General features: G+C 39.9%; 3 protein-coding genes across 16 annotated transcripts; 1 reads left to right on the forward strand and 2 right to left on the reverse strand.

The window, feature by feature from the left end:
- Nucleotides 1–330: 330 nt before the first annotated feature.
- Nucleotides 331–27,502, forward strand: Sap47 (Synapse-associated protein 47kD). 13 transcript variants are annotated; one of them, XM_070217151.1, is made up of 11 exons: nt 335–792; nt 1,055–1,565; nt 10,069–10,116; nt 17,383–17,634; nt 19,818–19,915; nt 20,211–20,311; nt 20,372–20,646; nt 20,714–20,832; nt 21,536–21,844; nt 24,828–25,044; nt 25,217–25,935. In XM_070217151.1, the coding sequence occupies exons 2-11, from the start codon at nt 1,345–1,347 to the stop codon at nt 25,257–25,259; spliced, it is 1,683 nt and encodes a 560-aa protein (XP_070073252.1). In that variant the 5' UTR covers nt 335–792; nt 1,055–1,344; the 3' UTR covers nt 25,260–25,935. The 13 variants fall into 13 exon arrangements, 11 of the variants coding, with proteins under 11 accessions (XP_044251638.2, XP_070073257.1, XP_016996657.3 ...); XR_011419169.1 differs by lacking the exon at nt 25,217–25,935 and adding an exon at nt 23,123–23,444 and having other exon boundaries at nt 334–1,565; XM_070217152.1 differs by having other exon boundaries at nt 334–1,565; nt 17,383–17,625.
- Nucleotides 13,983–15,795, reverse strand: LOC123003362 (uncharacterized). The gene is made up of 3 exons (XM_070217925.1): nt 15,420–15,795; nt 14,722–15,361; nt 13,983–14,659 (listed from the first exon to the last, which is right to left on the reverse strand). Exon 1 carries the CDS (start codon nt 15,793–15,795, stop codon nt 15,580–15,582), a length of 216 nt encoding a protein of 71 aa, XP_070074026.1. The 3' UTR covers nt 13,983–14,659; nt 14,722–15,361; nt 15,420–15,579.
- LOC123003360 (E3 ubiquitin ligase TRIM40) lies at nt 15,636–16,319 on the reverse strand. Of its 2 annotated transcripts, none has more exons than XM_044395705.2 (3): nt 16,073–16,319; nt 15,833–16,015; nt 15,636–15,774 (listed from the first exon to the last, which is right to left on the reverse strand). In XM_044395705.2, the coding sequence occupies exons 1-2, from the start codon at nt 16,226–16,228 to the stop codon at nt 15,974–15,976; spliced, it is 198 nt and encodes a 65-aa protein (XP_044251640.1). In that variant the 5' UTR covers nt 16,229–16,319; the 3' UTR covers nt 15,636–15,774; nt 15,833–15,973. The 2 variants fall into 2 exon arrangements, with proteins under 2 accessions (XP_044251640.1, XP_044251639.1); XM_044395704.2 differs by having other exon boundaries at nt 15,641–15,777.
- Nucleotides 27,503–27,578: the final 76 nt, after the last annotated feature.

Consider the following 27,578-nt stretch of genomic DNA (forward strand, 5'->3'; position numbering starts at 1 on the left):
TTATTTTATAAGCTGAAAATAGATAGTTTCAAGGGAGATCTTGTAGAATATCACAGGTTACAGCTCTTTTGGTCTTAATTATGTTAGATTTTAAAGAATTACAAGGGATATGGTATTATATTATTTTATTAACAAATTTCTAAAGATCTATTAGTAATTAAATCGACCTATTTAAAACAAAATTTATGTAGAAATAATCTTTAATAATTGGGAAATTAGAAAAATGCAAATTTTAAATACAATTTCAAAAACAGCTGTTGCAAAAGCTAGTGATGCGAGTCTGCCTATCGATAGACAAGGTGGTTTCTGTCAGCGACCGTCAGCTGTTCGATGGGCAGCACTGGCCTAAAACGAACCGAAAAATAATCATTACTGGTGCGCAGTTGTTGTTTCCACAGACGTGTCAATTGTTTGTCTAATTGCGCCAGCCGAAAAGCTAGAAACCCACGACGCCAAAGCACACATGCGCATTCCAGCGGACAGAGGAGACCGAGAACCCACCACCAGCCACGAAAATCGCAATACTATCCACCCAGCGACGCGGAGGAGGGGGTGGACTCCAGTTTTCCAGGGAGAAAGCGAGAATCCGAGACTCTGAACCTGAGAATCGAATCCGAATCCCAGAGAGCAGGCGAAGACGAAGACGACGGTATTTGAGCCAACGACATTCCGCTGCTCCGTCAGTTTTCAGAGGACCTTCGAAGTGGGCAGCCGAGAATCCAAAAGTCTCCTGGCGACAAAAAAAAATAATCATAAAAGAGAAAAATAGAATTCCAGAAAAAAGCTCAAGTGGTAATTGGCCTGCGACTCAAATTGCTTTAGTTGTGCAAATACCAAATAGAAAATAACAAATAGGCGTGTGTCCATGTGGAAAATCGATCGAATCGCAGAGTATTTATCGTGTAATTGTGCCCAAAAGCCACGCAATTCGCAGTCCGTTTTATTGATTTTCCCCACCGCCGCCTCGCCTCGCAACTGACGTGCAATAAAAACCCATTCTTTTCCCTTCCATCTTGCCAACAACCCAATCAACTTGGCCAACATCCGCTTGCAGCGTGCAAAATTCAAGTTAAATGCGAGAATTTACATAACGCCGAGCGTTGAAAGTGAAACTTCTGTGCTGCGAGCGCTGAACACTGAAAGAAAGGAAAGGAAAGGAAAGCCCATTACAGGATATTATATCTGTGTAAGAGTCCGGAGCGCAAGGAGCAGCGGGAGAGCAGAGAGAGAGAGAGCAGAAAGAGAGAGCAGAGCGTTGAACGTGCGCACGTTTTCCTTCCTGGTCAGGACACCACACAGCAAACAGCACTCTAATCCTTGAGAGAATCAGGAGAATCCATCACCATGTTTTCGGGCCTAACAAATCAATTCACCTCGCTGGTGGGCGCCGTCAAAGGAGGCGCTGGCGACGAGGACGTCCCGGCGCCCACAGGAGAAGCGGCCGCAGCCGCTCCAGCCGCCGCCTCCACATCCCTGGAGGCCACCTCGGCCTCCGCGGCCGTGGATCCGGAGGCAGCCGCTGCCGCTGGCGGCGAAGGACTCGAGGGCGAGGAAGCTGGCAAGAGGTGAGTGTGAGTCTTCCCTTTCGTGACTGCAACTCCCAAATCCTGACTTGTCTTGACATGTCGTGCCAATGTGACCTTGCTATTTGTAGCTTTTAACATTTCACCCGGCGGAGTTACTGTTCTTCTGCCAATCCTCATTCATCATAGTTTGTTGGCACACTCCGCTTATCCTGCATTTGCCATTGCATTCCGCACGCGCTCACGTGACTGAACATAATTGCTTAAACTGCAAACCAAATGCCCGATAATTTCACTCCTACAGTATATACATATATAGCCTATATAGCGCAGCCAGTTGATTTATTTCCCTCGACTTTTATGGCAAGCAATTTCGATTTAAGAATGCAAGGAAAATTGGCTTAAACGCTTTTGGATTGATGATTTGTGGAAATGCGAGTTGAAACGCGCGGAGTGTTCTTCAATTGCGGAATTTTATTATATTAGCCAAATGGACTTCGATTTTAAATAGTTTTCTATGAATAAAATAATTCTATGTTTTCAAATATATTCTTATTTCTTTAAGCTCTTTTTACAAACCCTTTTGAATGCCATAGAAAAGTTGTAAAAACTGGTCATACTTATATTTATTTTCTTAAGTTTTTATATAATTATGATATTCCAGTAATTTTTCGAACTTTCCATTTATAAAGGATATTTATATTTTACAAAGTAAGTTTCGAAGTGACCAAGTTTCATGACTTGTTTTATGATTTCATTCGCCCAAAATGAATGATTGTATTGGCCTATTTCTTCTCTATATCATTTGACCTTTCTCCTCCTTGCTGTTTCCAGGCACTTCATCAATCTCTGGCAAACAGTGCGCACCCAAAAATTCAGTTTAGCTCCTCGTATAAACAAAGGTACCCAGATATCTTTGTTCCAGCTTTCCGCTCTTAACGAAAGTAAAATCCAATTATTTGGCTGATTTTTTAGACAATTTTAATGATGATTTGATTTTAATGCCACAAGTTGCTGGCTAATCCTTAAGACAAGCCAAAGTCAACGGATGTCCTTGTTTTTCACTTAATTTCGCGCATTAATATTTAATTGTGCGAGTGGCGCTGGGTCGCTGTGTCGCTGGGGCCAGGATGTCGATCCGGGGCACGTTTTTGCAACCAGCTGCCAACAGCTGGTGTCGTTTGGTGTCTTTGAAACCCGAGTCCGTGATGTGTCACGCCTATTCAATGGCTCCACCTTGCCCCTTGAACCCCCCTCCCTTCTGGTCCTTTCACTATCCATTGACATTGACGAGTTGGACCAGTTTCGTGTTGTTTTTTGTATCTAGCATGTTTTTATTTTTCCTTTTTTTTTTTTGGGTTCCAATGAAAATATTTTGCACGTGGCTCCTGCATAACCACAAAATGTTGAGTCATTCGAGATGGCTGCTGCTGCTCCTCCTCCTCATCCCTCGCTTTTTTGACCAGCTTTCGGTGTGCGAGAAACTGTCACCAGTGGAGGAGGAAAAGGAGGAGGAGGGCGAAGGCATGCAGGATGTGTTCCTTTTGGTGGTTGCTTTCCAGTTTCCAGTTGACTTTTGCTCGTTTTGCGGATCGATACGAGAGAGCCGCGAAAGAGAGAGCGGCTCTCTCTTGGCGAAATGTGCACATGTGATGTGGCCAAAACGAGTGGAAACGACGCCATGTCGCCCTCTCTATAGGGTTTACTGGTTCCTAACTCACCCAACCCCCCGTGTTGTCCTTTTGTCAGCCTATTTAATAATTGTGCATTCAGAAAACGTGTGTGCTGGCTTGTTGCCTGTCTCCCTGCCATTTTCATTTCCATTTTCCCTTGGCAATCAGCGTTAAATCTCTATAATTTTCAATGAATTAATTTATTCAATTTTCTACGAGGGGATTCAAGGGGATATTTGCCCCTATATCGATTAAGATTCCATTACGAACGCCCCGAAAAGTGGTTAGTCCTGCTGCAAATCCAAATCCCCACCTGTAAATGCTCCCTTTTCGGATTTTCTGATTTTCTGATTTTTCCTCTGTTTTTTTTCGCCAGGGCCAAAAGTTGTTGGCGCTTTCAAGGACATTTACACTATTTGCACTTGCTCTCTCTCAGCGAGCGTGTTTGTCTGTATGCGTTTGCCCTTGCCTTTGTTGCTAAAATTATGCCAAAATAAAGAAAAGTAAGAACCGTTTCATCTTGCGCCCAAATGGCTTGGCAAACAAGCTGGACAAAAAGGCTCAGGAGTACGCAATGCATTTTTAACGCCGCTTGACACAATTTACTCGCCAACAATAACAGCAACTTTTTGCCATTCTATTCGGGTCATCATTAACAAAGGGCAAACAAAAGTTAAGAAACAAATATTTGGTCTCTCTTTTCGGACTGATTGAAATAAGCCTTATGGAAATCCCGCTTTTGGGCGAATTTCCACTCAAATTATATAAATATTACATTTGAGTTTCTCCTGTTCTTCTCTTTCGATTTTCCGCCCACCTGGAGACGGCAAATATAATAAAAATCAAAGCAATGGCCTCAAAATAAATAAATAAAAACCCACAGAAATTTATCGACGCGACATTTGGCCTCCTAAACACACATAGGATACACCCAAGGATATAAAAATATAAATAAGAATGAGAGGGAGAGACGGAAAAATTGAAACGCTGCCAAAGTAAACCGAATGCAAAAACCTCGCAGGCTACTGGCTACTTAAATTTAAAGGCGGCATTAAAATTTCATGTCAAGGCAGGACACCGCCGGACATATCGCCATTTGGCCAGGACACTAGGACACCAGGACATGGCGTGGGTGCTAACGACGCCTCGCCATTTGACATTTGCCAGTTGCCAGTCGACAGCCCAAAAGCAACAATCTCTGTGGTCAGCAGATGGAGATTCCTGTGCTCCTTGCCTCCACTCGCTGCAATTTCAATTTCATTTTCGGTCTCCCCTCGGCAGGACCTTAATTGCCGTCTGCGCTGTGGGTGGTCCTGAATCCTGAATCCTGATCCCACCCACTGTCCCTCCCGAAACTATTTGCTTTTTTGTTTTGTATTTTTTCAGCTGTCGCATTTAATTCAATTTATACTGCGCCCGAATCTCTTCTGTGTGTTTATTGTTTGCACCACAAATTAATATTTATAGCTCTGGGCATTTGTTTTCGTGCTGAATCATTTTGCCCATATAAATAGTAATTTTTATGCAAATTGTGTAGTGTTTGTCACGAGTTTTTCACTACCTAATTGCCGGCCAGGGAATTTCCAAACGCCCACACAGAAGGGCTGAATTATAATGCGTGCAGAACGCTAGTTTTTCTTTAGGATTTTAATTTGATTTTTGAGTTCTGAAAAGGTTAGGGATATTTATCCTTATTCAAGGATTATTTTGAGGCTGAATATCGTACCTAATTGGCCAGCCAGCGGGTCATCAAAGTGCCCAATCAACTTAACACCGATTTTATAGATGCGCAGCTCTTACCTTTTGACCCCGATACGTTGGCGCTATCCGTGTTGTGCCACTTGTGCCACAACCAATTGGCGGTCAATTATACCCCGAAAGCAAAGTGGGCCAAAGGTCTTGCCAAACGGATTTTTATGGCCCCGCACGCAGCAGCAGAAACCGAAAACCGAAAAAAGGAATACCGAATAAAATTTAATGCCGCTCGTAAAGTGACCCCTCGGAGTTTGCCAAGGTGCGAACGATGCAGGACTCGATCTGAAAGCCCCATGAAATCAGGACACGGCTGGAACATATGGAAATATAGGCTGCCGGGAGTGGGAAACATATGTTGGCAGTTGGCCTTTTGCTCGAATAAAGATAAATTGAATGTCCGCAGGACAGGAGGCCGTCGGAAGTCGAACTAAAGCGAGGCAACCGGAAGACGAGTCACGGGCAAAAGTTTGCGTAGAGTTCCCAGATAATGTTGCCCTGCTGCCATGTGGCTGGGCCTGCTGCAGACGGCGACGATGATAAAGTCGCGTTAAGGGCCAAGACAAGCGCGCTGGCAAAACATAAATATTAACGGAGCGCGGAAGTGACAGGCCAGGCGGGTAATGGCAGGGCAGCCAAGGATGCAACAGACGACGGAGGAAGCAGGAAGCGTGGGAGCCGCACGCACACACATAAAACAGCGAGCCCACCATCCAGGACTCACAGGACTTGCGTCAAAGTAGCAAATTACGGCGTATCGTAAAAACGGCAGCCAGACTACGTGCTTTGTTTCTATTTCCCGCTGTCCTCGCAGCATGAGAAATGCTCTGCCAAAAACTTTCAGGGATGTCAGCAAGGCATTCCTATGAACTTAAATAACTTGGTTACTTTAAATTGAGTAGGTTTACGAACTATAAGTGGCTTTCTCTTTGGAAAATTCCCATGCTTTCTGTATTAAATAATAAGAATGATTACTCTACGTTTTAAAGTGCCTTAAATGACCTTAAAATGTGTCTGGCGCCCACATCTTTAAAGATTTAGAAAAGTTTTAAATCCAGTTTTGTTGTATTTATTAGTACGCATCGAAATGTAGAAGAAATTTTTCCAATCAAACCATTCATTAAAAAGTTATGAGCAAATAAGATAAAAATGAAATTCAAGCAGTGCAAGCAGTTGCTTTGCTGCATGCATAACTCCATCTCCCTCGCACTTCCTTTAGCTGAGTAACGAATATGAGATTACTCTTGAATATTTAAAGATTTAAAAGTAAAATGCTAAAGCTCACCTCGCTTATCTGCCCCATTTTGTAGGTCATTAAGTGCACATCCACAGTGTTTAGCCAACTATGCAAATGGCTGTAGATATCACACATCGAATCCCCCATAAGGGCGTCCTGTCAGTCACACAGTCATGAGGCCAATGGTGCCAGCAAATAAACCGCCTCTTGAGTAATATTTAAAATTTACATAAAACTGTGGCACGCTCTATAAAATGCCAAAAACAAAAAAACAGAAAAAAAAAAGTAATAATACAGAAAACATCCACGTTTGATAAGCCACCCACAAAGCAGGGGAAATCGGAGGGTTGTATTTGCATTGCGTTAATGGCACCTCAGTTGCCAGTTTTAAAAGCCAGTCCCAATTGCTCATGTGTCTGCGTTGGACCATTTTGATGGGGTGTGTGATGATTTGGTCGAGTGTAAAGCACATAGCCCCCGGGCTTTCGGGGCGGCCATTTTGTTTTGTGCCCAGGTTCGTGGTTCATAAATTTCTGCCCGGCTCTGCAGTTGAAATTTATGGCTGGGCTTTTTGTTGGGCTCTTGCCTAATCAGAGTGACGGGGCGTATACGTAATGTTGAGCCATCTGGTAGAACTTCGAACTGGAAGAACCACTCATTGTCTACCTCTGTGGCCTTTTGTTTCCTAATGCAATTCTGTGGCAAAAATGGTGTTTTTAAGGCTTGAAAAACACGCGTAATTCAATTTCAGCCCCTGCTCCTTTGGCAGCCACGTCGTTGCCTAGAATTCAATTTTCCGTTTCAGTTTCGGTTTCGGATGCCAACAGCGAGGCGACGTTAACGTGCGCAATTAATTCTGTCAACAACAGGCTCTAACCGTCTAGGCGAATGGATGGAGATGGCTGGTGGCCATGGTTTTCGGGCCACGTTTTTCTGCGCCGTTCAAACAATTTGCAATTTAAATGGCAGCACCAGCAACTGGCATTTAAACTCTTTTCGGGGCTCCTCCTCGTCTTTAATCCAATTTCGTGGACCTTTTTTGGGGGCGAATAATATAACTTTTAATGAGTCTGGCTTGTGATTTGGCCTGGACGATTGTAATCAAGCTGGAGCCTTGAAACTTTCCCTCGCGGCTTTTCAATAAGCAAAATTACTCAACTTTAACTGCTAATGACATTATCCAATTTTATGTTTGCCCCTCTGAAACGATAAGGCCGCAATCCTTTAAGTGAAAATTCACACATTCCCTAACCTTTCATGCTGTACGTGACAGGCGAACCTTTTACTTGCTCCTTCCAACTGTTTCGTGCCCAGCGGCCTTCTTAAAAGGTTTCTGACTTTATCTAGCGATGGCTGTCAAAGTTTGCCAAGCGAAATTAAAGTCTCCCTCTACTATTTCATGAAACATTTTATGGCCTGAACCTCATACCTCATTTTTCTGCGCGGATACCGAATATCGATTCGGCCAGGAGAGTGAATAAATAGAAGGTATTTCCACTTGCCGCATGCCGGAGTCAAAGCATTTCTTAATTAAATGCGGCTCCCCTTTGCATTAGATCAGGGTCAACTCATTCTGCCATATTGCATCCCCCATTCAATCGATTCAATCGCTGTGTGTGAGTGCATTCATTCATTCATTCATCAGTGACTCAGCTCGTGTGTGTTGTGCAACTTGGCCGTTAATTGAAAATCGCAAACGGCTTAGTCCTTTTCCATTTGACGCTGGCCTCTTCAAACAGTTTGCTTTGTAATTGAGTAATGAAATATGCCAAGTCACACGGAGAGGCGAACACAGTTTCGCCTGCATAACAATTAAGATAATACAACAGACGGGGGGAGGGGAAAGGGAAAGGGGAGGGACAGTGAGAGGGATTGCTGCGGAAAGTGTGCTAAAGGTCAACACGTTGCTGCATCGTGGCGCAGTCCTTGGATGCTTCATCGCAGGGTGCGGCAGTTGGGATTACGCGGCGTATGAGCAATGTTCGCTGCCAAGTCGAAAAACTGTTGCCTACTTTTTGGGGCTTATGTTTTGAGAGCTGTACTTTCGGTCCCTAGTTTTATAGATTTATGTGGGATTTTATTATTAAATCGTTTTAAACTATCAATCGTTTATACTTTTGGATTTTATTATTAAATAGATCTTAACTATCCATCTTTTATCAACCCTTTTAAGGATGTTCATGTTTCGGGACATTCTCCCCCTTTTGTCAATTTAAAACTTACTAATAGTAGAGTTAAATTCCTAAAACTGTTAATAAGTTTAATATATTTATTTATTTTGTTTTTGTGCGATTTTAAAGTATTTAATAAAATTTTTGTTTTCCATATTGTTCAATCCATTTCCCTCTAATCATTAACATATCATTATATCGAATTTAAATTACCATTTAATTACTATTTTTCCCATATTTATTTATTTATTCCTCTGCTCGAATCCTTCGACCATTAATTCATCCATATGCTGGAATCAACTTCATCCTTGTGCCACTCGAAGGACAAGCTTGTTTTGCTTTATTTATCAAGCACAATAAACCATTATTATCTCATCAGTCTCAGGCGTAACCTCGTCAAAACTAACGCAGCTGCCATATGTTGGCAACTATTGGTTTTGCCACGAGAACGGAGAACGGAGAACGGCGAACCAAATGCAAAGAGAGTGCATTGAGTGCCGGAGCTGGCAACATGGCGTATACTTAATTAGCCTTATAATGAATGCCATGTTATGTAAAAAGGACGCAGCAAGGAAACTGATGGGGGGATCCTTGTGCTGTTGCTATTGCTATTCCTGTGGCTGACAATTTGCCATAAACAAGTTGGTTGGAAAGTAGAAGGGGTGTTTTGGATGAAAGAGCTTCGCTTAATTGAATACAATTTTCAGTTGCCCCCAGTAAATGTTGTTGTTGTGCGGCATCGGTTGGCATAAATTACGCATGGCCACTCCCCGACATTGTCGCTCCTTTAACACCCAACCACCCACCCAGTAACCTTGCTGCCTGCATTTTGTTGCATTACGTATACGCGATGTGTGCCTGCTTAGACTTTTATCTTGGTTGCCCTTTGTAAGTTGTACGAACACTGTTGTTTCGCCGCCATTGAGGGCTTGTATCAGAGGACTCGGGCCGCGAATCGTGTGGCATTTTCATTGGGTCAAGGTCAGAGCCCGATTTGCATTACTTTTCGATTTGAAACCCCCCACAGCCCACCTGCAATTCGATACGATTCGATTCGTATTGTTTATCAATACATCGGCTGTTCTTGTCGGCAAATTGCTACATAAATATATATCTGCAGAGCATATACCCACAATATTCCCCCGTTGAGTTGATTTATGTTAAGAAATTGTTTTTCTCCGCTCAGCTTGAGATTTACGACCATATATATATGTAGGAATGGCCCAGTGGGTCCGCTTGAGCGTGAACTTTGGTCTTTTCTTTCGCTTTCATGTTGCGCTGAGGTCCTCTTTCGCATTTCGCATTTGTAATCATATCCTTCGGCTTAATTAGAGGGTCAGGTCAGGAAGCATTTTAGTTTGGTTGGGCGTTTCGCAGCGCCTTTTGTGCCTGCTTCTCTGGTTCTCTTGCCCCAAACACGAAATTATCTAATTAATTTCGCCCAACACATTCAAAATCGCTGGCGATATACATCTTCATTAACTCTGAAAACTTTTCATTCTTTTTGCAGGTAATTATGCCGACGACTAACAAAAGAGCGGAGGAAGGAAATTAAATGAATTTATTAGTGTTTGCCAAGCAGACTGAGTGGGTAACAGAAACCTAAAATCGATTTGTTTATTTAGTCTGTTTTCCTTTAATCCAAACCTGAAAACCCTTCTTTGATTTTAATTTTATTTATTTTGTTTTGTACTCTTATGATTTTTTTTTAGAATTCCCAAATCCGCCTCCCTGGTTGATTCATTAGTCAACGAAGCCACGTAAGTTTCTTTTTATTTTTATTTGTATTTATATTTCTCTTATTATTATACGTTTATTCTTTTCTAATTAAACCTAATTAGAAGCCATTATCCAACTCCTTAACTCTGAACACAAACTATTTACCTTCTGAGAGGAAAACTTTTCCTTGCAGTCGTAAAATCATTAACACAGAAACTTTTTCACAAACTGAGCCACGTAACCACGCCCATTAAGGCCACCAAATGGTGTAAAACTAGGGGGTGGAAAATACCCAAAGGGCTGCAATCATAATCGCTGAGGGAAGTAAAAGTTTAGGTGTAGTGACACTTTGGAGTCCTTGTAGCGAAACTCGACCAATCGCCGTGGGAAACTCGATTCGCAACTGTATAACGCTCGCCCACGTGTTGAGCATTAAGTTACCTTTGGTTCGGAGCCCCCGCCTTTGATATTCGTTTCAAGTTAATTCATCTCAATCAGCTTAAATATCAGGCTAAATAATTCATTTGCATTTTTGGGGCGTGCTCGCTGCGTATAATTAATGCGCATAAAATTCCCAACACTTTGCACCTTTTTGCTACCAGTTTATTTCCGCCAAGCGCCTTTGGTCGGCCCTCTGGGCTTTTGGGCCATATTACAACTCACAAACAACACACACACCTATACTCATCCACCAACCATTCAGCTTTTGATTGAGCGAGAGGACCAGGACCCACAGTCCAGGAGCCAAAGCCCCTTGGCAACAATTGTCCCAAACCTTTGCCTTGGGATGTTTATCATTTCGGGGACTACTCCTGTGTGTCGCCGTCATTCCCATTAAACTCCTCGCTGGCTATAAATAAATGTGTGTATAGCCCCGAAATGCTTGCACGAAACAGTTAATCACAAGCCAAAGGGATATCCTGCCATTGAGGAAGGACAATTGTTTGACGCTCTTCTATTTATAACGCTTTCAATCAGAGCCCACACTTCTGTAAGTAGTGTTTTTGCGTGCGAGCTCATCGTAAAAGTTACTACTACGTTGTCACTTCCCCCAGAAATCTATATTTTTAGAGGGGAAGGGAAATTAAATCATTTCAGATATCTCCCACTGAAAAAAAATGGAGAAGAATGACAAAGCTTTGGTTTCGAATTTAAGACTTATAAAATATCAGTGTCTTTTTTGATTATGTTACTACTAATAGAGTAAACCTCAGGAAGATGACCTGTGCCTGGCGCCCACATCTTTAAATATTTCAGAAAAGTGTAAATGTCATTTTGTTATCTTTATTAATACCTATCAAAATGTAGAAGAAATTTTTCAAATCGGACCGTTTATTTAAAAGTTATGGGCAAATAATCGGATTTAAGCTGTGCAAGCAGTCGCTTTGCAAGCAGTTCTTTTAAAAAATTAAAGATGCCATGTATTATGGTACATCATTTTGTTATATGATATCGAAGTATTTGATATATGTATAATTAGCATTCCTTTCTCCAATTTCCGACCAAATTCCAATACCCTTTGTTGTGGGCATCAAAATGGAATCCAGATGGGCCAAAAATGTGCGTGTGCCTGCAAATGAGGGATGCCTTGCAGAAAACCAGAAACCCAAACGAAACGAAAGGACTTCGAAGAGCTGGGTACACCACCTGCCTGTCGGTCCACCTGTCACTTGCATGCAGAACGGTATTTTTCTTTCCGCCTTTGCTATTTTTAGACACAGCCCGTCAACTTTTAGTCTAATTAACCTTGCTCATCTTCCTGAGTTCCTGAGAGTGTGGGCGGAAAAGTTCGTTTCTAACTCTACTTAAATTGCTCAAGTGTTCAATTTCTCACCTTTTTAAAGCAGCTTTTGATATTTTTCCTAACCCCGCTTTGATGATTATGTTTGTTTGTCGTATTTCTGGGCTTATCGCTGTCGTCCTCTTAAATGGATATGGCTTAGGTGGTCGTTCCCCTTAATGTTTAAGCCTCGGCAACAGTGCCACAGCCATTAGGCAATCAAATTAAGTGGTTTAGACGGGGGGCTTAATTGTGCAAGTATGATTATGTCCAAGCGATGGCAACTATTACAGTTTATGTTGGCGTGCAAATACCTCTCGGGATTCCTGTGGGAAGTACATGTAATTATCGTACTTAAACAAAGCCTGGTTTTGGGGTGAAGGCTCAGGCAACAAAAAGGTCAGACTTTATAATCAGCTCAAAGTTGATTTATTTGTGGGCAAACTGATTTGGCAATGAATCAACCAATCTTCCGCTGATTGGGCCAATTCGCGGCCCAAAGAGTTTCAATCTCTGTTAGCCAGTTTGTTCATCAATTCTCGCTCTGAATAATTAATGCCCGGCATTTTGCCCCTCGCCAGTGTTTTTCCATGAATATTTGATGGAACACTTTCCGCCCAGATATTTTGTTTGTGCAGCTCACTTTAATTGAAAATAAAAGCAAATAAAAGAAAAACTCACAAAGTAAATAAAACAGAAAAAGGGGAAATTTTAAATGCGATATGAAAATAGAAATCGGCTAAGCGCGAAAAGTCAAATGTCGAATGGCCAAATCGTGTATATGAGGCAATCCTGCCGATGGATGGATGACTCACATTTATGCGGGCGTTTAATGTTGCGTTCATCTTTTATTAATAGCTACACATGGCCATGATTATGTAGATGGTGATGTGATGGTCTGATGGTCCTCCTCCTGCATCCAGCCAGGCTGCTCCACTACCAATTTCCTGCTTTCTCGCTTTTTTTCCAGGCCGGGCTTATCCGCCTTCTGTTTACCTGCTCGCTGGTAATTTGTCAAATGCGGATTTTTCTCGGCGTTACTTTGCTGGCTGTTGCGCCTCTGACAGAGTGTGGCATTTGCTAAATGGCGAGGGTGGCTAAAGGAGTATTCCAAAAAATATAATGTATATTATACATTAGTTACCAGACTTAAAAAAAAGAAATTGTTCCTATTATAATATGTAAATTGATATATCGACCATAATATCGTATCGAAATAATCGTTAAGCTTGATATGTCAAAACTTAAAATATCGATACATTTTACAATTAACGTTAATTTATCGATTTTATCGACTTTTGCGTAAATCATCGATACAGTATCGATATGTCGAAATTCACTATGTATTAATTCTAGCATTCAAATAATTATTGCTAGTAAAGCAAAAGCTAACTTTACTACTGATGTATCGCCCCACAAAAATAAATGCCAGCCTGGTATGGGGGTTTACTGATGAAAATGATGATGGCGGAGATTCTTTGACGTCGCTTTGGAGAGGGGAATGGAATGGAAGCGAGAAGCTCAGCAGGTGCCTTTAGCCGGGTATCATTTATTTTTGCTTTATACACGCATTTAGCTTTACTTTCATTCGCTTTCGTTGCGCAGCAAATGTAATAAATTTCCTATAAGCATTATCTTTAAATACAGGCCCATTGTGTAACAGGAAGGCGATGGCGAAGGGGAAGGAAAACAAGATGGGAAGATGGGAAAATGGGAAGATGGAGGGCTCAACATGACAACGGATTGTGTTGCCATGGTCTTTAGTTATTGGCCCTTCAGCTCTGGCCGTTCGCGTGTCTGGTTCCGATTTAGACCCTTTGAAACTGGATAAATCTCCGCTCGGCGCCAACAAAATCTCAATCCAATTAGGCGAGCCAGCGCAAAAGGGGTTGGGTATACTTCATAGTACTCCAATTAACGGCTACAACAATTAAAATGGCCAATTCGCCAGCAAAGAAAAACACAACGAGGTAACAAATGGAGCAACTGCAACAGTTGACGCCATTCTAAGCTGACAATGCAATTTTCGCATCACAGCATTCGGGGACTCGAGGGGGCGAAAGTGTCGCACAAACACCCCAATCCCCACCCCCATTTCCACCCACCTTCCCTGCTCTTTTTGCCACATTTGCACTTCTCCATTTGCAGTTGCAACTCGGGATGGTTTTTCCCCATCTTCCCCGGCAGACTGCAATTTACATAAGTGCCATGTGCGTTGGTCGTTGTTTTGTCATTCGCTTTTCCGAAGGGTATCACACCCTGACTCCCTGACATTGTTGCACTAAAAAAATTTGAAGAGCGAAAATTGTGAAAATTCTGGAGGGGAAAATATGCAACAATTTTGTAGTAGTACAAAATGTGAGTGGAGCTTTTTCTGCAAGTATTCTCTGTATTTTCACCCAACACATCGCACATTTTATTGTTTGCATATTTCATGTTTGTAGATGCAGAGATTTGTGGAGCTTCAGGAAAGGCATTTTACTGCGTTTTCTCTGGAAATTTAAACATTTTTATGCTAGGAAAATGAAAAATCAAATTCTCCGTTTTGAAATGGCAACCTGGGGTGGACCAAAATCGATTGCCGGCGCCAGTAAAGCCAATTAATTAGTTTTTACTGGCCTTGTTTACCCTCCGGACTTATGATGAAGATGTCTGGGGAATTGAGGTCACTCTTCACTCCTTTGTTTCTGCTGATTTCGCTGGATTTCTGGCATTGCAGCATGTCGTATTTCTTGTTCTATGTGTGCTTTTTGCCGCAGCGTTTGCCCCGAACTTTTATAATTAAAACTTTTCACGGGAAAAATCTGGCGGGAAGACAAGAAAAAGTTGGTTAAAAAAGCAGCAGAAGGTCGATATGAATGCGTACCACACACACGTAATGAAAGTAGATGGAAATTTATGATTTCGACTCGAGAAAAATAGGTAAATGCCGCAGGAAGTGTGAGTGAGCCACTTTAAGAAGCCATCTCTCAAGTGAATGTCCAACCACTTATCGGTTTGCTCTCGTTCTAAGTTATGCAATGCCCAAAAGGGAATTCTTGGAGCCATAAATAAGAGCGGAAACTGTTGCCGTCAGCCCTCCTCGGCTTTCTGTTAACCAATGACGAAGACATAAATCACAAAAGGGATGCGATGGCCGGGAAAAAGAGGAAAATACTTCACTTGGAGCCTGGCCAATTGCTAATGATAAGCTCGATAGTCACTTTCGTTCCGTAAAAGTAATAACTTTGCCTTGCTGTCCATCGAGTTCCCTAATTGGGCTGCTGGCCAACATATGTGCTTCTTTAATCTGCTGACCCAGTTGGGGGAAAAAACATTTAATTTGCCGCCACAATTAAGTGCAGTTCTTGTTGAAGAGGAAGCGGCACAAAAATTTAATGGGTTTTGCTGCAGTTTTATTGGATTTACGGCAGCGATTTTTTACTGCTACTCCGATTCCGCATCGCTGAGCACTCGCACAACGCGGCGTATGCGCAATGCCTGTCCACTATTCCGCTGGCCTTGCCCTGTCATAATGAAGCATAAAGCACATGGATCGGAAGATATACTTATATATATACATACATATAAGTGGAGCCGCATAGCGATTGAAATCCTTTGCTTGTCATTGCGAGTTTTATTCTATTCCCCCTCGCTTTTTATTTTCTATGTGCGCGTGCTGTATGTGCATGCCACCACCACCATCATCATCATCATCATCGTCTATATCCCAGTTATCCTAGGCTCAGTGGGGGCGTGTCCTTCCTCGATTCCCTGCTCCTTGTACCGCCGCAGGCCGAGCATTCAATATTGCAATATGTGCATGGAATATTTGAGCGAGAAAAGCAAAAAAAAAAGGAAGAAAAAGAAGGACGAGTCTCCAATCGATTGTTGTACTTGGCTGCCTAAGACCCTGAAGGCTCAAGTCAAGTTTTAGATACTGCTGCAAGATAAATAACATCATATCATAAACGAATAAAAATTACTAATGAACTTACCTTGGGAGTTTCAAGCCATGTACTTGGCTTAGTGTTAAAAAACACAACAAAATTAAAAACAAATCAAAAAAATTTAAACAATAAGATAACAAACAAAAACAATTAAACTCTGTGGAACACTTTTCAATTTGCAGACTGACTTTAGGAGAAGAATACTAGTTTTATTGTGTTGTTCCTCTTGCTCTGAAAATGTTGTAGAATAAATGTAGGCTAGACTGTACTTGGAACTAGCAAACTTACGATGTAGTACTCCAGGGGCGCCCGACAGAGGGGACAGGCCTTGGTGGGACTCTGCCTGTAGACCTTGCAAAGACAGTTCTTGCAGAATGTGTGCTTGCACGGGGTCTTCACCTGCCGACGGAGCCTGCCCAGGCAAACGGGGCAGCAGTCGTACATCGCGCTTGTTTCTCGATTTTCGTTTAGTTTTTCTAGGTGATCTTTGTGTTGTTTTACCGACTGCCCGGGGCAAAGTGTTTGGCGAAGCCTGCTCGACTGTCATCCTGGTTACAATGCCTCCAGCACACACACACACTCGGTTATAACGGACTGTCACGTATCCTAGGGGCTTGTCAGCGGAATTTTATTTATGACATTGCGAAAATGGTTCAGTGAATAGCGCGGATTTGAAAAGGGGTTCTCGATATTTAAGAAATTTAATTCGAAATAGGAAATCTGAAAAGGAAATAACAAAAATGTTTTCTATTATAGAATCTATATTCTGAACCCTTGATAAACTCTCAAAAACATTATACCAAAACCATTAAACCATGATAGATTGAAAATATAATCTAAAAGAAAGAAAATCCCAATAATGTCCCATAAATTTATTTTATATTATGAAATTTATAATCTCAACCCTTACAAAAGTCTCAAAAACTATATACCAAAACCATTTAACCATGATAGACTCATAATATAATACAAAATAGGAAATCTAATAATAGAAAATCACAAAAATGTCCCATAAATGTATTCTATATTATAGAATACAATATTATAGAATCTTTAATCTTAACTCTTAAGAAACTCTTTAAAGCTATATACCAAAACCATGATAGATTATACATTTCATTTGAATTAGGAACTTTGATCAAAGAAAATCACAAACATTCCCCATAAACTTCTTCTACAATCACAAACCTAAAGAAACTCTGAAAAATATTATACACAATACCCATATTCCTTCATAAGGCGTAGGATATTGACAAAACTGTTGCCAAACAGAATAAATAAACACATATAATATCGAAAAGAAATCAATTAGTTGTCACCCTGTATGCGAGCCTGTATGTGTAATAATATGTATGCATTGGCACGAGTGGGACTGACAAGTGGAGGCGCCTGCTTATTGTTCGACATGGTACATTATAGATTTTTATCGGGCCCTTATCCAAAGCCACCCACATGCAGGCGGCACACTGAATATTGTCAAATTAGGGCAAAGATTGATTGTCATTTTGTCAGTCAGTCACTCAGCCAGTCAATCGCCAAGGACCAAGGACTAAGGACCCCTGACTAACGCTTTGCTGTTTTTTGTTCTTCCTTTTCAGCGGATGGTTGGGCAGCGCCAAGGGTTGGCTGGGAAACGCCTCGATACCGTCGATGCCAGCCATGCCGTCGATGCCATCGATGCCAGCCATGCCAGCGATGCCGTCGATACCATCGATCCCGGGACTTCGCAAAGCGGGAGGAGCCGAGGGAGCCGAGGGCGCCGAGGGAGCTGCCGCCGGAGAGGGCGGGGCAGCCGCCAGCGGAGGAGCCGTGAGTGGTGGCGAGGATGACGACAAGTCGAGGTATATTAGGTATGGGTGCCAGCTTGACAATGACGGAATTATATACGAAGCAGCCGCTGAGAAAACAAAACCAAAACCAAAAAATATTTATGAAATGAAGATGAGAAGCGCGTTTGTACTTTAGTTTTAGTTCCTTCGTTTGGTTAACCCCCTTCCTTTAAGCCAACCCAAGTTTTTTGCGCCTTTTGTTTCAACTTTTTCGGGTGCCTTTTGTTTGAAGTCGTTGCCCAAAAGTTTTCCCAAAGAATATGGGTTGAGGCTTAAGTTTTCCCTGGTTTTATTCACAATTAGTTTGCCTAACCGAAAGTTGAAGCCTTTTCCACACAATTTACCCAAATACTAACCAAATGTACACACGAGTTTCTCTTGAACTATATTAACTAACTATTTACGACTTGCCTATATACTCCATATCAAAGAATTCTCGTTTTCTTTCATACATTTTGTTGAGATACTGTTGCGCATTTCCACCTAACCGAAATATATTTATATTTATACTTACCTATTTATTTAATCTACACGATATTTTTCTTGTGCTGGTTCAAGTTTCACTTTTTCACATATTAATAACTTTTTGTACAAATCAAAATATGATCTCTGTCTCTCTATAAATCTCTTTATCTCCCCAACAACCCTATCTGTCTTCCCCATCTGTTAAACAATACAACATTTATAAATCGTTTCAACGTTTTTGTATATACAACAAAATATTTAAAACGACTGGCAATTGGCTAAAATAATAACACAAAATTTTGTCCCTTTACAAGAGTTGGAAAGTATTTTATATTTCTAACTTTAGATGAGTTAAAAAAAATTAAAGTATATATTTATTTAGTTTCCCTATTAAGTATGTAGTGTATAGACTGATGAGAAATAAAAGGAACCGTAAGTTTCCAACCTTAGAAATGGACACAATTTTGGGGAAAAAACTTATGAATCAAAAACTGAAAATACCATAACTCATTTCATTCAGCTCATGGTCAAGTAAACTTTCATTTGACTAGGTCGAACCACTTAAAAGTACTCTCCTTCCACACAAAACACATAAACCATACAACATACATTTAGTGATCCCATCTGTATCTAATCTATTATTTGAAAACATTTCATTTTTATAAATTTCTCAAACGCGTCGAAATCAAAGCGAATATTAAGTCTTCATTTTCTCGACTTTAATAATTGCCCAAAGTATCAGATTCCATCATTATTGAGCGGCCCATCGAACCAGGTCAAGGAAACCGAATTGAAACCCACAAAACTATCTGGAACCAAGTCCTTACTGGCTACTCACAGTAGATATGAAACCCTAATTGTTGTTGGTAGATGTGTATCATTGTCATTGTTTCGATCATTATATCATTGTGTTTTTCATTTTCTTGTCTCCGATTCCAAAGTCATCTCGCTGTTTCGCTGTGTAGTTTTCCCGTCAGTGTACCATTTTTGTTTTCCCCGGCCTTGTTTTGTGTCCTTAAGGTCCCCGAAAAGTGAAAAAAGTATGAATTCATGATGATGCTAATTAGTCCTTGCATGACTTCTTAGTGTGCTCCCCCATTTGGTATTCCCTTTTGTTTGTCTCACTTTCATTTGTGCCCCCGTAGTATTCGTTTTTGGCATCATTCACCCCGGCATTCATATACGATTCAGTCATTCCATTTTGCATTCACGAATCAAACTGAAAGAATACAATTTAAATGAATAGCTGTATACAAAAACATGAATACGTGTAAATATACATAGGCGTTTTGAAATAATTCAATACTATTAAATATTTTAAAGATTATAAAGTGCTAAAAAAATGTGATATTATGAATTAAAGAAGAATATTTAATGTGTACATTTTAAGAAGATTACAAAATGAGAATTAGATCCTTGAATAAGAGAGACAGAACCCCAAAAGAAAGTACTACAAAATGTTGCACGCTGTAATGGCTGTTAATGCATGATTACTTAGTTTATTGAACTTATTTGTATAATTTATTTTTTTTTAGTTTATATTGCTAGTTTTAAGCATTCTCCGTATTTGTGTAAATATTCCTAAGTTCTTTCGGCTTGCTGCCTGCTGCATGAATTATTCTTGAAGCTTTACACAATAACTCTATGATTACCCAAACGAAATGGAAATTACAAAACTTTTCTCCCCCTTCTGTTTACTCCCTTTCCGCCACGTTCCATCCCAAATTGCGTAATTGCAGCGCCACGGAGGGCGCCGACTCGCATCCTGCATCGGGCGGTGGCACGCCCACCGGCGACGAGGGTCAAATCGGACAGGGTAAGGGCGATGAAGTCAAAAGTACGTGTCACACTTTGATTGGTAACCAAATTACAAGAGACAACTTCAAACACATTGTGCTGTGCTAAATGTCGAGTCAATGTCAACTCAGATTGCCAATTCAAAAAGATTGAGATTGAGAAAGCGGTGACAGGTTACTAACCCCGAGTTACTAGTAGTGTTTTCTAATACCCGCTCGCCCCTTTGCTCAGTCCCCTAGAGAAAAACGCTTGCTTTGTAGTCTAGTTTAGTTTGCTTTACCTAGCTTACTAGCAACCCGAAACTTATTGCATCCTGACTTAAATATATCCGACAGTTACCACAAAAGTAACACAGCAGGCCAAGCACTTTGGATCCTTCTTGTCATCGGCCATCAGCAAGGCTGGCAGCAAAATCAAGGAAACAGTCAAGGATAATGTGAGTTCCTCTGTGCTTTTAATATATAAACTCCTATTTAATATCCTCGAATATTTCCAGACCATCCTCGACTCGTTCAACAAGGAGCAGGAGGCCTTCGCCAAGGGCCAGGGCGGCCTGGGCAATGGGGCAGCTCCCTGGATCGGTCATGCCAACGAGGCCAAGATCAAGGAGGAGATCCTCGGACTGTCGCAGGATCGCCGCAACTTCGTGCGCGCCCCGCCCGCCGGCGTGGACTTTGAGTTTAGCTACGACACCGCCTATCCCACGGCCATAGCCATTATGGCCGAGGACAAGGCGCTCGAGACGATGCGATTCGAGCTGGTGCCCAAGATGTGAGTATAAACAGTATAAATATATATAAATCGGATCAATCTATAATCGATTTCCCCCCTATTACAGCATCACTGAGGAGAACTTCTGGCGGAATTACTTCTACCGCGTCTCACTGATCATCCAGGCCGCCGAGTTGGGCACCCTGGGCGCCGATGGCGTGGGCCAGGCCTCCAGCGGCGAAGATGGTAAGTCGGCTGGAGCTCCTCTCTCCTCGTCCTAAGAGAAAACTCTGGAAAATATACATAAATAGCTATGAAATGCAAAGATAAATGCAGGATAAACAGACTGTCTCTCGCTCACCAAACACTCACACTCGTTACTCGCGCGCTCTCTATATCTATCTATCTATCTACTCTGTATCTGTACTTATATCTATCTGTCTATCCTCTTCTAAGTCTAAGTCTTTCATTTTTATGGTTTTCGGTTCACTTTAGCCACACGCGCCTGTTTAACCTATGATTTCCTCTTAGTCCTTTTCACACACGCTAGCTATCCAAAGTTTTCCGTTCTCTCGCTCTATATAACTCTCTCTTAATCTCTCGATTCCCAAACTAACTTGGCTAGCGTCTGTACTACACCGCCTACGAGTATGCTAAAGTCTTAAGTTGTGTATTGAAAACCCTTTGACTTTTGATTTGTATCCGTCCCTCCACCTGCACTGGCTTGTATCGCCGAGGACTCGAGTCCTGGTTTTCGGTTCTATCTCACTGAATCCCCCAAAGCGCTCATCTCAATCGCGAATCTCGAAGAACGTCGCCTCACCTCAAATCGATTTTTCCTCTTTTTCGGTTTATTAATTCATTTACTTTTTGTTTTACTATTATTTTTATGAATTCCAAACACGAAATTACACTGTGAAAACGAACTTGACTATCGAAAAATGATCAGCCCACGAGGTGGCCGCCAAAGAGAGCGTATCCAAGACTGCTGGTTCGCCAGCCAAGAGCGATTCGGCCCAGAAAGCCATTGCCGAGCAGCCGAAGGCCGTGATAGAGCCGGAGGCCCAGGAGTCCGAAGTGGCCCAGGCCAAGTCGAAGGCTCGTGGTGGCAAGGGGCTGGGCCAGAAGATCTCCGAATCGGAATTCGTTTCGGACGACTTCCAGGCCTCCAGCGAATCGGACTTGGCTGAGATCCAGGACGGCATGCGCAAGCTGGGCATCGATAGCATGACCCAACAGGCTTTAGCCACGACTGATGGTAAGATTTTAATTTATTTTTATTTATTACTTTTTAGTTACTTCTGTTCTGTGGGACTAACATTTTTTGTACATACATTGGCCCCATGAAATTGATTTCATTGGTGTTCTGGTCAACACGAAACATTCATTCATACACATGCCACATAGAAAAGACATGAGAAACATATCGAAAACATATCCGTGTATCCTAGTTATATGGCTTGGTTAGTCGGCGAGCTTCAGCTCTGTTTCCATCTAGAGATCCTAGGGACTTATCAAGGCACTCTCCCATTGCCATTTGAACACTTAAATGTCTCTTGTCTGGAGTCGCGTATTTGGTTTTCCCAACATCTCATATTCTATTTTGCAAACACAAATATATACACCTTTTTTTTTGTGTACAAAACAAAAACAGAACAAACAATCTAAGACAAACAAACAAAAAATGTGTGTACAAATCAAGTGTAAAAACCGAACAATTCTCTTTTTTCTCCTCTGCTCTGTTTCTTTCTTTTGTGTAAATTACATTTTGTGTGAAAATCGTTTTTACTTATATTATTACGACGACCAACTCAAGCTCTGGCATTTAATTACTAAAGCGAATCTATCAATTGAAAGTACTATTAAACCAATAAACGAAATCACATAATAAACGAATATAGAAGTAAAGCAACTAATGGATAACATGAGTATTATAAATTATATAAACACAAAGAAATATATATCCTGGATTAAATCGAACTCGACTCAAAAGTTTCGTTTGCCATTTAGCAAATTAAAAAATATAAATAAAAAATATATATATGTATCATATGGCATATGATTTGATTTCAAGTATCTAATGGCGGTTTGAGAAAGAGTTAAAGCCACAAACCAAATTTCGAACAAGTTGAGTATGACCAAACTGATCAAGAAATTCCTATATACTACATATATCCTATTGATACAACTTTCGCTCTCTCTTTGCAATTTCGTGCTCCTTTTTATTCAATTTGCAATTCAAGTTCATTTTAAAACCAATTAGCTAGATGTAACTTTTTGTTATCTCCCTTCCTCCGTTCCGATTATTATTTTGCCCTTTACTTTACGCATTTCTCCACATGTTTAAACCTTAAAAAATATATATTCTAACTGGCCGCGACACAAAAATGAACCTCCTCTCCTAGCAATACACAAAATTTTCCAAAAGTATCTTACCATGAATATTTGATGATGAATTTGTATGGGAAAACATTTTTAACAAAAACATTTATTTTTCTTCATGTATTTCTTGATTTATTTACGAATCATCTTGCAGAAGATTGAATGGATTAAACAAAACCAAATGCTAAATCTAAATTTCAAAAAGCAAACAAAAACACAACTAACAAAATAAACAAGAACAAAATTATACAAAAAAAAATACTACAAAATTGCCCACAAGAAAGAAAAGAAATTGTTAAGCGAAACAAAAAGAAAGTACTACAACAAACAAAATTATATAAATACCTATAAAGATATTCACTTGACAACAATGAAAATTTGAGTTGAACCCAACGCATTATTTATATAAACCGAAGAAAGAAAACCCCAAAAATGTTACTAAAAAGACAAAAAAACCGAAAACAAAATTTTGTGTGGTAAGTTAGAAATTGTTGGTTGAATAAAAGCAAAAACAAAAAAAAAAACAAAAGTGAAATATATACAACTTGCAACAAGTTTTAGTTGTGATAATTTTCGTTTCCATGTTGGTTTTCAATTGCATAACGTTTCTGTTCAGCAATATAATATTGTATGTAAATATTATCCTACAATCCAAAGTAGTTGCAATTTCAATCATTTCCCCTACGCTCCTGTCTGTGTCTATATAATCGTTGTGTATGTTTTAGTCTGTGTGTGTAAATTAATTAGTAGTCCTAGAAAAACAAAGCTTTATTTTTAGTTTAGCATTTCCATTATAGTTTTCATTGATGTGCGTGGGGTGCGGAAAACCTGCTGAGGAGGGGCAAGAAGAAAGAAACCTTTTGTGAAAATTGGGCGCTTCTTTTTTTTTAAACAATATGCTTTTTATACTGCACAAAGATAAATCCAATTCGGGATCACTTTCCAAACCAATAAAGTCGAATTTTGGACCAACTCACCACACAAAATCAATGGAAAAGGAATTCTCTGGCCGATAAATTTAATATAAAAACCCGAAGAAGCCACATATATGACTCAGTTTCCCCTGTTTCTCTCTATCTTTAAATGGCATTTTAAGTTAATTGATATTACAACGTTTTGTTTGCCAGCTTATAGAATATCTTATATTTGGCAAGCTTCGTCGATTAATAGGTGTGTAAATACGAATAATTTTGAATATTCAGTTTGCTTGCTTTTTATGCGTAAATGCTGTAAATACACACAAAATGTATGATTTTCGTTGTAAACATTTTCGTTAATTGATGGAGTGTAAAACAAGAATAAACAACAAACACAAATTGGTGTTTCGGGACTGCAAGCAAGTCATGGACTTTGGGAACCTTTTTGGGTGCACGCTATCCGTTAATTAGTGCTAGATCGAAAATGGTGTATAGCCTACCCTTATCTCTTAACCCACAAATTGGTCGCCTGACTTTCTGTTAATTGATTGAAGTGAAAAAATAAACAACGAAAAATTTCCCACTATTTGTAGACGGCTATTATTCAGTTACGGTGCGAATACCCAAACGTATTACAGTGTGTGAAAATCTATGTCTTAGCTATATCCCCAGAGACTAGCCGAAGGTAACGAACGTAAGCGATGATATCGAACTGAGAACAACAACCATGTACTTGCTTGGGATGGTCACCTAACCACAATTCAATTGCTTGCCTAGACACCTTTGATACTAAACCTATATATACCCAAATATACCCATATACCCATATACGATATGTGTAAGCCATGTATGCTAAACCTATTAAATATCCTTACATATCCGCCCTGCTAAGCCACGCAAATTCTAATCGATATTCTGCTTGTTGCTCCGTCTTTTTGCCAGAGGAACAATGGGAAAAGGATCTGGAAGCTGAACTCAAGGACTACGAGGTGGTTGACGAAGGCGGCACTGGCGGAGGAGGCAGGAGAGGCAAAAAGGAGGCGCAGGACGACGAGGACGCGGAGGAGGACGAACCGACAATATCAAACTTGCGCACACGCTCGACTAACAACGATTGGGAGGAGTACGCCGATTTAATTGAGGATACCGATGATTTAAAGTAATTAAGAGCTTATATCGTAGTTTCTTCTAAGTTGGCTCTAAGTTTATAACTATCTTTACTTTATCTTTCTTTCCATTCCTTTCTAACCTTGTTTCCTCCTTGATTGATTACCCCCGAATATTGTTAACCCAAAACCTTAAAATACAAAAACAAACAATCGAAACCACAGAACTTTGAAGTGCCTAAAGCGCACCATGTTGGGCTATCCATGAGACGAGGCAGTCCCAGCGCTCTTCTAGTGCTGCCGGTGGTCCGCAATCCCAGACATAGCCTATTGGAAAAGTTGGTTGAGATATTGAGATACCCCACACACCATTGGCCCCAGTGCAATGCGTTCTATTCAGTTTCCTTCAGACATGATATAAGACACTAAAGCAAAAGAAAACGATTTTATTCAACCTTAACGTTTTAACCGAAAAATCAAGAATCAAACCAAGCCCAATCTGGTATTTTACTATGGTATGATCTATACTATATTCTCTTTTATTTGGTTGACACGCCGAGTGGCAGCGGTAGAGTTAAAGGGAGTCGTCGGTATTACTTGCCAATTGTTCAGCACACGAAATCTGTAATCCGAAATTCGAAATCCGAAATCTGGCAGTCAGTAACCTATCAATAAGTACTTATATAGACACACAACTATGAAGGCAGGCTAATCGAGAAACTGGCTAATGCTATAGATGCAGAGATCATATTTCAATATAGTGACTAATAATTGAGTAAACAAACAAGCTTCAAAGGGAAATTTTGTTATTTATATTTATAAATAAATTATATATAAATATATATACACATATATATATACAGATACAGATAAATTAATGCATTTGAATTTAATGTGTAAAAATTATTATAATAAAAGTATAGATATAAAATATGTAAAGATACGAGACACCCGAAAATAAAAGTTGAAACCTTTGAGTTGAAAAATCCTCAAAAACGCTCTTTTTTTTAGAAATTTGCAAAATAAACCCTAGTAATTCATTAGTTGAGAGCAAATAAAAACAGATGTATTATTTCTCCCTCGATAGTTTTTAGTCAAACAAAAATATTAAACATTGAATAAATTATCATTAATTGATGCTTAAACAACACGTTGAAGAATAAATAAAACTAACAATGCATATAAATAAAATACCAATTGTTTAGCTCAATTTAAGGCGCGCCAACAAGTTTTCTTTTCCGAACATTTTTGGTTCGAATCAAACTTCTTTAGGACTTTTTCTAAACAACTCTCACCTTGCTGTTCCACTAACGAGACACGAAACTTCCTTGAACGAAACTAAAAACAAAATGCCAAAACAATAATATTCTGAATTGGACTTGAAAGATCAAGAAACTAAAAACGCAATTAATAACTTACAAATAACAAATGAAAAGTAAATGCAATTATAAACAATAAGCAGTTCAAAACCTTTGAAACAAATATATACACATATATATTTATATATTTCACTAGACAAATTTTTATGCATAAACTAAAAACCAAACAAATTCTATATTATCAATGTTTTTGCTCTAAATGTCTAACTAATTGTTAATAAAACCAAAATAAAATTATTTTCTGCAGACAAAACGTTATATGAGAATGCTATGAATGTGTAATTATTTGTTAGCAGCGACGAAATATATTAAAATCAAGCGGATGAAACAAAAGGGAGGCAAAAGCGGAAAAAGTAAAAGTTATGACATTAAACTGTATATTGTACATTTACTTTTAAACAAATGAAATGTATTTACACGAAAACGAAACGGCATGGAATATGATAAACTAATGAAATTTTAAAATTTATATTTACTTTGTGCGTTTTTAAACATGTTGGCGACACAATGACAAGCAAATTAGTGCATAAACCGAACTAATAATAACAATAAATATTAACAATTAATGATAAATAATGTAATGATGTTGACAACATATGTATTTTACAAGGCAGATCAACCCGGCCCCCAGAACCCGATCCTCACCGAATCCCAAACAGATATATCAAGCCCCCTGCATTGACTCTCACACACATTTTTTATTGTCTGCAAAACAGTTTATTATCAAACCGAACAGAAAGCAAAGAATTAAATTAATGTTTATGAGCAAGTTTGTTGAGCAGCATTCCATTAATATAACATTGCAAGAAGAAATAAAATATATGTATATGTACTAATTAAAGTATATCACCCCCGAAACGGAAAACAAGAAGTATAATTTAGTTGTTTAATGATTGATAATACTTAGATCCGTAGCACTCTCCGGATGCAAAAACAGTCGGCAAGAGAGACACTCCTTGAAATGCCACAGAACATTTTCCACTCAATGTAAAACCAAGCGCAGAACGCGGAGTGTTTCTAGGCACAGCAAACGGAAAATAAATAAAACATTTTGTGTAAAGTTCGATGACAGACCGAAGACAACAGCATGAACACATACGAGTATATACATAATAAATATATATGAGAACAATTTAACGAGATTAAAATCAACTAAAGTAATAAAGGGAAAGTGTATAACTATTAAAACTAAACGAAACCCCCGGCTC

Source organism: Drosophila takahashii, chromosome 3R (assembly GCF_030179915.1).
Source record: "Drosophila takahashii strain IR98-3 E-12201 chromosome 3R, DtakHiC1v2, whole genome shotgun sequence".
Taxonomy (NCBI): Eukaryota; Metazoa; Arthropoda; class Insecta; order Diptera; family Drosophilidae; genus Drosophila; species Drosophila takahashii.